Source organism: Semicossyphus pulcher, unplaced genomic scaffold (assembly GCF_022749685.1).
Source record: "Semicossyphus pulcher isolate SPU_LCO1_2020_fin unplaced genomic scaffold, fSemPul1.0.p SCAF_16, whole genome shotgun sequence".
Taxonomy (NCBI): domain Eukaryota; kingdom Metazoa; phylum Chordata; class Actinopteri; order Labriformes; family Labridae; genus Semicossyphus; species Semicossyphus pulcher.
The window spans coordinates 1,998,099-2,010,381 of record NW_027211670.1 but is presented as its reverse complement, the minus strand read 5'-3'; the positions used below and the strand labels follow the sequence as shown (position 1 = coordinate 2,010,381).

General features: G+C 42.5%; 1 protein-coding gene across 1 annotated transcript in view; it reads left to right on the top strand.

Moving 5' to 3' along the window:
• The window catches only part of dnah9 (dynein, axonemal, heavy chain 9), a 189,618-nt gene that overhangs the window by 75,362 nt on the left and 101,973 nt on the right, over positions 1–12,283 (top strand). The window contains exons 41-46 of the mRNA XM_069663994.1: positions 1,013–1,160; positions 3,134–3,308; positions 4,125–4,298; positions 4,528–4,735; positions 4,888–5,053; positions 7,093–7,195. Of these exons, the coding sequence (XP_069520095.1) occupies positions 1,013–1,160; positions 3,134–3,308; positions 4,125–4,298; positions 4,528–4,735; positions 4,888–5,053; positions 7,093–7,195 (974 nt within the window). The remainder of the gene's footprint in view (positions 1–1,012; positions 1,161–3,133; positions 3,309–4,124; positions 4,299–4,527; positions 4,736–4,887; positions 5,054–7,092; positions 7,196–12,283) is intronic.

Here is a 12,283-nt window from a genome sequence, read left to right as displayed (position 1 = left end):
ACTGCACCAATAGGTGACAATCAGTGCGAGAGATGTTGGAAAATAACAGAAACTAGACTTTGACACTCGGCCTTACTTCTCACCTGGACCTAAACGTAACCTGATAACTCTGGACCAGCCAGGTTGTTATTGTTCTCTACTGATTCAAACAAGAGTGAACTAATGGGGGGGTAAACAAATGAGCAACTAATTGAATTATGTTCAAAATATTGACACAAAGCAAAGCTTGACTGCTTTGTAACCTGGCCTCGCTGCAAGGGCACATTTGAAATGAAATACCTTACCTACCTTTATTTTACCAGGAATATTTCCAATGAGATACAAACTCTCAAAAGCACACAAATTGAGGCATCTGATGTTCTGGTGGTATAACTTAGCAGCCTCCACATTGCTGTACTATCTGTGTGTGTGATGTGTGAAGTCGTCAGTCAAAGTTGCACCAAAAAGTTAAGCCAGCCCTGAAACACTCAAACACTGGCTCATGCTACAACTATCCTCCATCATCTGCGCAGAAATACGAGGAGAACACAGTTCTTCGGCTAGTTGGAGATGAAAAGTCACTTCTTTGCAGTTATTGGAGGACATGATAAAACAATAGTTTGTTTTTGTGCTGACAAGGCTCTTAGGCAGGAAGCCAAGGCTGACATTAACCCTCTATTTCAATCTGAGATGGCGTCTTTGCACTTTGCACCACTGTTTGGGAGATCAAGGGTGTGTTCAACAAATTAGTTTGATCTCTGAAAATATCTTTCTGCACCAACACTCGTCTACATGTTGGCATTGCAATAATTGTTGATAGAAAAACTTCCTTTAGCTGTGAACTGGAACCATAGAGGTATTTCTGGACCAAATGCAGAACTGCAATGCATTTTGGGACTTACGTATGCATCTCTGGAGTGACAGTTGTTGCTGAATCACTCAGTCAGCCCTCACATAGTCATCTTGTGACGTCAGCGAGGGGGTGTTGAACAACTAATAACCTAAGTGTGTCATTCTCTGTTTTTCCTTCCAGGCATCCTCTACATAAACCCAGCAGACCTGGGCTGGAACCCGCCCGTCTCCAGCTGGATCGACAGGCGAGAGGTCCAATCAGAGAAGGCGAACCTGACCATCCTGTTCGACAAGTACCTCCCCTCCTGCCTGGACACCATCAGATCGAGGTAACTCAGCTCCTCACAGCTCTGGCACTCTGACAGCCCAGATGACGCAGGATGTTGGGGGTGATATAACATGGGTGGGGGGGGCTGTGCTAAAGTGGGCCGAAACAAACAAGGACTGACTCAGAAGAACTGGACGGCGTCCTGCATCCTATTGTACAGGACCACCCGCCTCCTCCAACACCTCCATCACCGCTGCAGCTGAACAGACAACAACAGGAAGCAGAGGAGGAATATTTAGTTCTCACTGCTGAGCCAAAAGCTCCAACATGCACCACTGTACTCCTACCTTACCGCTTCAAAGATATTCATAGATATGTTTCATCCGCTTCCTTAGAAGTTCATCTGACTCGCTGTGTTTTTTACTGTTAAATCTGTTTAATATACGCCACATTTCAAAAGTTAACACTGTAATATTCACTGGATAAAAGGGAGCTGCATCTGGAATGATCCACTGGTAGACGTGTTTCTGGATCTGTCACAATATCATGACGTTTATAGAAAGGATACAGGGAGATGTAATCTGTCACTCATGCTTATGATGTGTTTTCTGCTCATGATTTCTGTATTGTAGCTCTTAAAATATCAAATAAGATAACAAAGATCTGGCAAATGGCATCACCAGATTTTCAGGCAAGAAATGCGATTATATGATATTCAAGAATCATTTATACTCACTCTGCAGGACCTCATCTGAAAAGATCTAGGATATGACAGATATTTAAGCAAAGGTTAAACATTTTTGATTGATTGATATCTTTATTTTGAACATGTTAAAATAAAAGTAGATTCATCAGAGTTGCTTAAATTACATAGCTTGTTTTTAGGACTGTTTGTTGCAAAAACAAGGATGCATGCTAGGTTAAGGCTCTGATTTACAGATCTTTCAACCCTCCTTAAAACATCATCATGCATGCACGTCAAAGATGCTCTTAATTTATGTGAAACGAAATTAAGAGATCATTTGTGCATTAAATTTATGGACATTATGTATATATTTCACAGGAGGGTATCCACATCTCATCTTGTCCATTTAGAATAGAAAAGAATAATCAAATGCCTTTATTGTCATTGCATACAGTACAACAAATGTTGCTGTGCATCAAAACAACAAGACTAGGTCAAAACCTAGCATGTGGCTGACCACGTCAGGTCAACGTGCGCTTTTGTGGGCAACACTGGAAGCGTGGCGTGCGTGTGTGACGGCTGCGGGACGTGTTCATTTTCATTTGAAATGCATGAAAACAGATGAGACTCTTCACAATGCTGGCTCACTCACGTGTCGAAAATGAGTCCTATTGATCTCTGACAGCAATATCAACATCTCTTCCTGTAGTAAAAGTCACAGGCATGGAGAGTAAAGGAGGTCAACACTTCTGGTATGCTTTTTCAAAGTAAAAGCCTGATCTGGAATCCCCTCTTTGGAAACAGTGCTTTTATTTTGAAGTGTTTCCTGGGCCGTTGTTGTTATTTTTTTTAACTTTATTTGGCTCTGAAAGTACCGTCACTCACTCAGTCACTCACTCAGTCATTCAGTCACATACAGACCTGTGTGTAGGGCTGACCCCGTCGGTCAGCCAAAAATAACATTTCCCACATGCACACATAGAAACACATGCATAAGAGAAAAAATGGAAAATAAATAAGAAAGATTTAAAAGTAGTAATAATAAAGTGCATCCAGGTGCATGTTGTACATATCTCAAGGGTTATATCATCTTTTCAAATTGAATTGCACATGAAATATTATTGGACGTTTTGGGCCATTTTTGAATGTTAAAACTGTGTAATCTATTGTGTGATCTTGTGCATATTGATGTAGACATAGCACCAAATTATCGTGCATATTTATTCCAGTGTTTACTTTCTCCTTTCAGTTTAATAAGAATCACAGGTCAGTGGTGATGTAACGTGTGTGTGTGTGTGTGTGTGTGTGTGTGTGTGTGTGTGTGTGTGTGTGTGTGTGTGCGTGCTCAGGTTCAAGAAGATCATCCCTGTCCCTGAGCAGAGTCTGGTCCAGATGCTGTGCTACCTGCTGGAGTGTCTGCTGACTCCTGAGAACACGCCGGCAGACTGCGCCAAAGAACTGTACGAGCTCTACTTCGTCTTCGCTGCTGTCTGGGCCTTTGGGGGGGCCATGTTCCAGGACCAGGTACTTCGGGGGCCTCTGGGCATGAGAGACGCTCACTGAGTGGTTGCATAAAGAGGGGGAAAGAATAGGACCCAACTGTAACAGCTGAATGATTTCTTTTTTCTCTCTCCTGAAAGAGTTGCATTCTGGGTATGCCTCGCCTGCTATTCAGGCCCCGATGGCTCTTATGCAACTCAACTTTGTGTCTCTATTTATGAAAAGTCATTTGAAAAAGTTATTTCCAGTGGAAGAAATGGGAGAGATCTCCATCTGAAAATGAAGTGGACTCGTTCCCGCTCGCATCACACCGTCTGGCTGAATTTAAATCAGCAGGAGAGCGGCGAGGAGTAGTTGCTAAGCAATCCAGTTAGCGGCGTACAGTAACGGCTTCCATCTAAGTTATGGGATAAAACTGCTCTCCCCTCGCTACAAATGTACTCCACTTTATTTTCCCATCACAGATGCATTTAAATGCTAAGTGGTTTTATTGACTGGAGACTTGGTAGTGAATAGAGGAGACAGGTACTGAGGGAGGGAGGGGGGGCCGAGAGGAAGGCGAGGAGCTGCCAGCCAGCAGGTGATGAGGCTGCTGCACTGTCTGAATCAGACAGATGGATAGATAGGCCTGCCATCTCTCATTTTCTCCCCTTCAGCTGCCGTGGCTCTATCTCTGTGTTGTCGCCATTTATTCGTCCTCTGGTCTGTATTCACACCGGTGTAAATCAAACGCACGGATCCATAGCTACTGTACGGGGAGAAAACGCAGAGAGGAAGTCATTTTAGAGTATTGACCGCCCCCCCCTCTGTGCCTCTGCGTGTGTCTCTGTGTGAGTGCAGCTGGTCGACTACAGAGTGGAGTTCAGCAAGTGGTGGGTGGCCGAGTTCAAAACCATCAAGTTCCCGTCCCAGGGCACCGTCTTCGATTACTACATCGACCCCGAGAGCAAGAAGTTCGAACCCTGGGCCAAGATAGTGCCCAAGTTTGAGATGGACACAGACACACCGCTGCAGGTACGACTGGTGGTGTAAGAGCTTCGAGAACACAGACTTCAGCCTGTGCTTTTGGGAAGTATTGTTGCTTGTTATATGTCAGTTTAACTTTAAGTTTATTTATGCATAAAATATACAAATGAATTGATAATTAGTTGCAGCTCTAGAAACCTTTGAGTTATTTATTTCTAACATGACAGGGATAAGATGCACAATAAAAATAAACTGATTCATTGTTTGTTGTGTGCAGGCCTGTCTGGTCCACACTACAGAGACCATCCGAGTTCGGTACTTCATGGACCGCCTCCTGGAGCATCGTCGGCCCGTCATGCTGGTCGGGAACGCCGGGACAGGGAAGTCTGTCCTGGTCGGAGACAAACTGGGATCTTTGGATGCAGAGAAATACATGATTAAAAATGTCCCCTTTAACTATTACACTACGTCTGCCATGCTGCAAGGTAGGATCGTTCATTTCAGTATACACAAGACTGCTCCTGTACCAGTGAAATCATATGTCTCTGCAAACATAAATTTGCAATTCAATTACCCTTTCTCAGCATTCATTTATGTGTTTGCTACATTTGTGCTCCTCCGCTCCTCTCCCACTCAGCGGTGCTGGAAAAGCCCCTCGAGAAGAAAGCAGGGAGAAACTACGGCCCTCCAGGCAGCAGGAGACTCGTCTACTTCATCGACGACATGAACATGCCGGAGGTGGATGCATACGGCACCGTGCAGCCTCACACTCTTATACGCCAACACATGGACTACAACCACTGGTAAGAATATGTCATTTACATGCAGCCGTGTAATATATGCATGTGAGCAAACATGAGTGCAGACATGATGATGAGATTGTGTCTTTATAGATGATTTTTAGAAAGTCAGCAGTAAAAGTGTTCGGTAATTTTCTTTAGGACTGGAGGATAAAACAATCAAGATACAGGATCATTAAATTAACATTGTTTACAATAATAAACTTTGGACACGTTTACTTGATATCAAGCAGTCTATTACACAGCAGCAGTAGTGAAAACTGTAGCTGCTCTGCATGAGCTCGGCTAGCAGCTTCCTCATCAGACATCCTGTGTAAATTATTTATCATGAAAATACTTCATTTTAATCAACATATCTGTTTGCTTAAGAGAGACTTTAAAACAAGCTGAGCACGTAGAAATAAGCTGAGCTTTATGTAAGCAGCAGCACGGCTTACAGCTCCGCCTACAGAAGAGCCTCAGTGAAACACTGACACGTAACGTGAAACTACTTCTACATCAGCTTGTTTAGGGGTTTGAATTAATATTTGCTTCAAAAGAAAAATAATGCAGCTTTAAAAATAAGTTAGAGACAACTTTAGAGCTTGTAAATAAACTACTGTAAAACTTGTTATAAACGTCGATCAAAAATTAACACTGAGTCCCTTTTCCTCGCCAGGTGTGGCTGCACGTTTGACAAATAAACGCTGGTCTTAACTAGAAGCCCGAATACATGAATGTTTCGAGCAGTGTAATTTCACTCAATCGCCACACGTCACGTTTACTGGTAGCTATGGTGGGACGGAGAAAACAGTTGGACCTGAATGCTGTCAGCTGTGATGTTTGCAGAAGTAAAATCAGGAGAAGCAGCAGTCAGACACTTCTCCAATTATTTCAAGAGAGTACAAGAAAAAGTGAAGCTGAACCCAAGTCCGGGGAATAAGTGGATGTGCGTGTGGAACACAGCAAGTGAGGACGGCAGCTCAGAGTCTCTGACAGATAATCAGGATGAAGGATAAAGAAATTAACCCTGCCGTGAGCGACAGGAGGGACGGGAAGAAATTAAATTTGAAATGATAACCGACGTGTTTTCTCCATCTCTCAAGCAACCTTTTTACGGTATACTGTACGCATTAAACAACAAACAAAACATATAGTGATAAGCTCAGACAGCTTCACAGACGCGTGTCTGCATAGCACTCCTAAGTCATTATTTAAACAGGCTGGTCTCCCTCTCTCTCTCTCTCATTGCAGCAGGTAGAGTGTGAAGCACTGTCACGCAGAGCACAATCAAATTAGTGATTTGCAGTTGATAAAGTCACTAGCCTGATTTTGTAAAAGGGTAAACATTCTTACTTATTTTTATAGTTTCCCCATCTTTGCGTTTAAGAATAATTAAAAGCCCGTCTCTGAAGACGCCCGTCCCTAATAAAGGCAGGGTGAGTTTCTAGATTAAAGTAAATTAAAGCCTGGGCTATTAATTGAAGTTTAACGGTATGGTCTAAAACTTAACTAATGAACTGCCTGGTGTCTTCAGGCCTCCGTCATTGTCAGGACACTCTTCATCACACTATATTCTATTTAAATTGCCTAAATGAAGGAGCGTTTGAGGCAATGACAACATTTAGAGACATGCATCATCCAGAAAGTAGAGTTCATCACGCCTGTCCGCTGTCGTCCTCTCAGAGTTCACACAGAGCCTCGCCTCAGCATCAATATGCTACGACTTTTATGAGTGTCAGAAGTCAAATGAGAACTCAGGGTTGTATGAGTCCCTTTAAATGGTTTCTGTCGCTCGTGTGTGTGACACAGTGAGGCCTTTCTGAACATGGTTCCACTGCGTCACACACAGGCCGACTGGCTTAGACACGCTCAGCCATTAGAGATACGCGGGGAGGATTCAGGTATGAAATTGAGAGGAGGGAGGACGCCGCTGAGCCACGCCAGCTTATGAGGGAGCTGAGGCGTCCATATCAGCTGAAGGTGTGTGTGTGTGTGTGTGTGTGAGGCTGTTAAATAATGATTTTTTTTCTGCGTGTGTGTGTGTGTGTGTGTACTCCCAGGTATGACCATAATAAGCTGCTTCTGAAGGAAATACGCAACGTTCAATACGTGTCCTGCATGAACCCCACTGCTGGCAGCTTCACCATCAATCCACGACTGCAGGTACACACACACGCACACACACATCCACACACACAGCTTGTCCTCAAAGCACATTGTGTTCCTGTGGTTATGCAACACACCACTGAGGTTACATGTGCACTCATTCCTCTTGTTATCATCATCTTTTCTCTTTATTTGCCTCCTTTTATTAAATCAGGAGACTTTTTATGCTGCTTTTTTATTCATTTCTCACCTCTTTGGTTTATTTTTCAGGTTTTTTTCTTTACAAGTTAATTCATTCATGTTGTGGTTACTCATGCACAGCTGATTGGATTCAGATGAAACTTAAACAACAAAGTAAAATGCAACGTGACCCAGTCTCCAGGTTTTAGGAAACAACAGTGGTTTCCCAGTTGTTTGTTTACTTGTTCATTTGTTTGGACATGTGTTTGGAAATATGTCAGATGGAACTGATTCATCTAAGAATTGTTGATATGCTTCAATACATTTTTTTTTACAGAACATATAAAGCAGAAAACAAAGCCTGGGGTGATTTAGAAAAGGTGTCATCATCACAGTTTGTCCAGCAGAGGGCGCTCTGACTCTATAGTTTGCAGTCCTCTCAGCACTGTCTGCAGCACATGCAGCAGAGCATCACAGCTGAACAGACGCTGGTCAATTGGTCAACAATATATAATATTAATATTACAGAAGTATTTAAGTAGAAGGTCTTTTTTCATTCCAGGTCAAAAAAGTACTTTATCGAGCTGATCTGTATCACGTACCTGTACTGTCTCATAAATACCGTAACAGTCAGGCTCTATCAATATCTGCTTCTGTTCAAGCAATTATACCTGATTTTTTAAAAGAATAATCTCCACATTAGTTTTTGTTTGCTTATTTTATTTCAAGTTCTATTGAAAGGTGTAAAACCTGATGAATTTATATAAAGATGGACGACGCGTCTCCATCTCCTCTCGTTGTACAAAAGTGAGGCCAAAATACCTCCGAGGCGGGTGTTTTTTGTATCCAGAGTGTGTGCAGTAGAGATCGGCTGGTGGAGCTGCAGTATTGACCCCACCCCTTCCTCTACCCAAAACACACCTTTACCTTGCCGTGTTGGAGCCCTCAGGTGTCCTTGCTGTGTTGGAGCCCTCAGGTGTCCTTGCTGTGTTGGAGCCCTCAGGTGTCCTCAGCGTGTTGGAGCCCTCAGGTGTCCTTGGCGTGTTGGAGCCCTCAGGTGTCCTTGGCGTGTTGGAGCCCTCAGGTGGGCTCAGTCTGCAGCAGAACAGCTTCTTGTGTCGGTCTGAAGCAGATATTCACGCTTATGGAAAGTTCAATGACTGTAGTGTTAGTGTTAGTTACGTCTCCTCTCGCCGTTCCTCCTCTACTCTGCTACTCGGGAACAGAACGCTGCAGGAGCCCCATTTGTCAACAGAGCTGTCAATCATGAGGCCACGCCCCCCTTTTAATACACTAATCAGGGGGATTGCCGGAAGTTGACAAGCTGCCATTACTGCGGTGGTGTCGCCCTTCAACATCTGTGAGTGTGAAAGCAAGCTGTCCTCAGAAGTGAAATATTTTCGAATTTTACCGTTACTTTCTGTGTAACTTTATTTTTCAACAATATCAGGAAGAACCTGTGGAGTCATCGGCTGAAAAATGTAAAATACGTGCTGAATGAATATCTATAAAAAACGTATTTGCAAATGCAACTAGTTTGTGATGATTAAATGCAGCTGTTAATGATTAAGCTAACTAGCTAGTAGTATGACGTTATATCACACAGCCCTTCTCCTTTATGTAATCGGGCTGTTGTTGTAACCGATGTCTAATATGTCAAATCAGTAACGAGCTGTCTGACATCTTTAATCCAACTAACTCTGCCGCTGTCACAGTCAGCAGGCAGCAGGCAGCAGCAGACATTGAGTGACCCCTCGCAGTGATGGCAGCGCCACAGGATGGCAGCACGCACAAATGGCTCGTCGGTTTAGTCTATTAGAGCTGTCATGTCGGCCATCTTTTTTTACAGTCTGGGGTAAAACCATTTTTTTTTCTGTCTCTCAGGACCTTTAAACTTTCCCACCCTGACGTAGTTTTCTCAGTAATCTAAGTCTTGAATGATAAATCATAAATACAGCAACTTTTGGTGATCACTTTTCCCCATGCAGATTATCATCTCATTGACATTCTATATTAATGACATGAATATAACGTAATGAAGCGAAAAGCTTTGCTTTTTACAGCATTTTTTAACAGTTTCAGTACAGCTGTTTAAAAGTACTGTATTTATTAAATGTCTGCACTGTGTAAAATGCCCATCAGTAAATATGATATGCACTGTGTTCTCTGTCTGCATCTTATGGCTTTTTCTCTTTCTGTTCTCCTTCGGTAAAAATGCTGATTTACTCACACACACATTTGCACACACTCGTCCACACACACTCACTTAAAGTTTAAAGTGACTCCTAAAAGTTTAAAATAAGAGGAAATTTAAGCAGATGTATAAAGTGTGTGATATATTCTGCTGAAGCTGAGAACAAGACATTTACAAACAGCAGTGCTGCAGCCGTTAATCTCACAGATGACTGTGGCTGTTAAACGCTGTGATCGCAGCAGGAACAGAGGAATGCATAAAGCTCGTGTTATGTTGTAATCTTCTTCCCCACGGCTCAACTCAGACTCTATCTTATTTAAAATAAGGTCATTATAAAGCTGCTCCTCTCAAGTCTGTGTTCCAGAAACACCCAAAGTCAAAACTCTCCTTAAAACTTGACTTTTAAACACTTTGAAGGACGCGATGATTCATTCAGAACGTATTTAAATGTCACAAGAAAAACATTCATTTAGATTTTTGTGGACGTAATCCTGACGTATTTAAATATTTATATGTTCATTAATATAAGCAGCAGTACGTATACAACCACCCAACTTTTCTGATGTACAAACTGATGAAAACTTGAAGTGAGAAAAGATGTCACGGCTGAGATCGGCTTTCAAGACTGACGTTAAGTCACATAACACTTATCATTTATTTCAACTGACTTTGATTAAGTTGTAAGGGCCAACACATTTTGAGATTTTTGCCACAGGTCAGGGGCGTTGCCTGTATCCACTGAGATGAGATTATCATGAGAGATGAGATCAACATTTTTAATACCTTTACTTTGATACCCTTGCATGAATGAAACTTTCTTCGATAACTTTATAGCACCTGACATTAAAACATTTCCAGCTGATTTCTTTCTGACTGTTCGAAGCCACGTCATCATAAAGTTTTATATCTTGGTTGTTTTAACTTTATCTTTTTACCAGATGAAGGATTTTAGTCGGCACCTGTGGTGATGAGAGGTTACTGCAGGTATATTTTTGGAGCTCACTCTCGGGGTGCTTTCACACCTAAAGTCTGTTTGTTTGATCCGAATCCCCGAGTTTGGTTTGTTACCAGCAGACCAAAAGAGTTGATGCGTGAGGAAACTGCTCTCTGATTGGTCAGAATTTCCACGTGGGAAAACTCCCTGAAGTAAACAAAGAGGGAGAAGAAGAAGAGAGAGAATCACAGACTTTAATGTTTTGTCTGCGTTTTTTTACTTTTAACCGACACAGTTCCACAAATCGATCAGTTCCACTCTGCTTCAGTTTCTCACTCAACAGTTTGAACGCCTCCGTGTTCTGTGAAATTGTTTGGTCATCCCATATTTCTATCAGAGCCCTCACCTCGTCGCTCCCTTACGCCTGTCCTGTGCTCATCTTGCTGCCTGGCTGCGTGGCGTCTTTGTGTCTTTGTCCTCACTGACAGTTCTTACAGTTAAACTTCATCTGAACGCTGAGTATGTCTCATTTTCTTTGTTTCTTATTTAAGTTTCACCATCTGTCATTTTTTCTTTGTTTCCTGCCATGTGAACCGTTTACTTACAACTCGGCTGAGACCAGAGAAAACTGTACAACACTTTCACCTCCTCTCTCTGGGGGACAAACCACTGCTTGACGATGGATGGGTGTCGACTCCACACCCGGGTTCATAATAATAAAGAATACTAGTAATATTGCATTCGTCAGTGGGCCATACTTTTATGGCAAGATAAAGAGACTTAAGAGACATTTATTCAGCTACAAATTCCTCGAGATTTTACCTTTAGGTTTTGGGAGAAACAATCTAAGCTAATGTTAGCAGCAGCTTTGCTCGCAGCCCCTCCTGACCTCATGTGTCTGCAGAAAAGAGTCAGAGAAACTGTGACACGCTGCTGTTTTTACTGTTCATTTACCTGTTTTATCATCAGGGCTACTATGGCTCAGCGGTAGAGTCGGTTGTCTTTCAATTGGGAGGTCAGAGGTGCAATCCCCAGCTCCCTCAAGCTACATGTCGAAGTGTCCTTGGGCAAAACACTGAACCCCAAATTGCTCCCGGTGGCATAGCCAACGGGTATGAATGTGATATTTGATTGACAGTTGGGCACTTTACGTAGCAGCCTCTGCCACATGTGTGTGTGAATGGGTTAATTTGACATGTAGTGTAAAAGCAGCTTTGAGTGGTCGCAAAGACTAGAAAAGCGCTATATAAGTACAGTCCATTTACTTTAAAAATGTGTGATGGACATGTTTAGCACAAGTAGAAACCTCATCGAGCACCGTCTCTTGGTCTCAAGTGGTGTTTTTCCTGCATCTAACTACAACATATAAAGTTAAACAGCCACTCAGCAGCATTATTAGACCTTGGTTTAAGAATGCTGCATGTTTATCGGCTCACTGACGCTGATAATAAATACCCTTTAAATGAAAATTGGTGCACAAGGACAATGCATTTTTAGATTCTGATAATATCCGTGCGCTTCTGTCGGTGCCATAAAAGTATGGAAGTTTGGAGCCCAGCCCAATTAAGTAGAAAGTTTATGATCAAAGACGGGATATAAATTATGAGTGTGAAAAACAACAGAGATCCATGTTGACGTAACTCAGAGGACGTCTTGTATTTATGGGTCAAACTTAAAGATATTTGATTTTAAAGGCGTATTTGACCGAATGACTTTCCTTCTTACGTCCTGCTGAAAACACCCCCAAGGTGACTTTTGTTTTTAGTCTGGAGGATAATTGAATGCATCATTAGCGAGGCGTTCACTGTCTCCTTGTTTTTGCCCCTTCTCCCTCTGT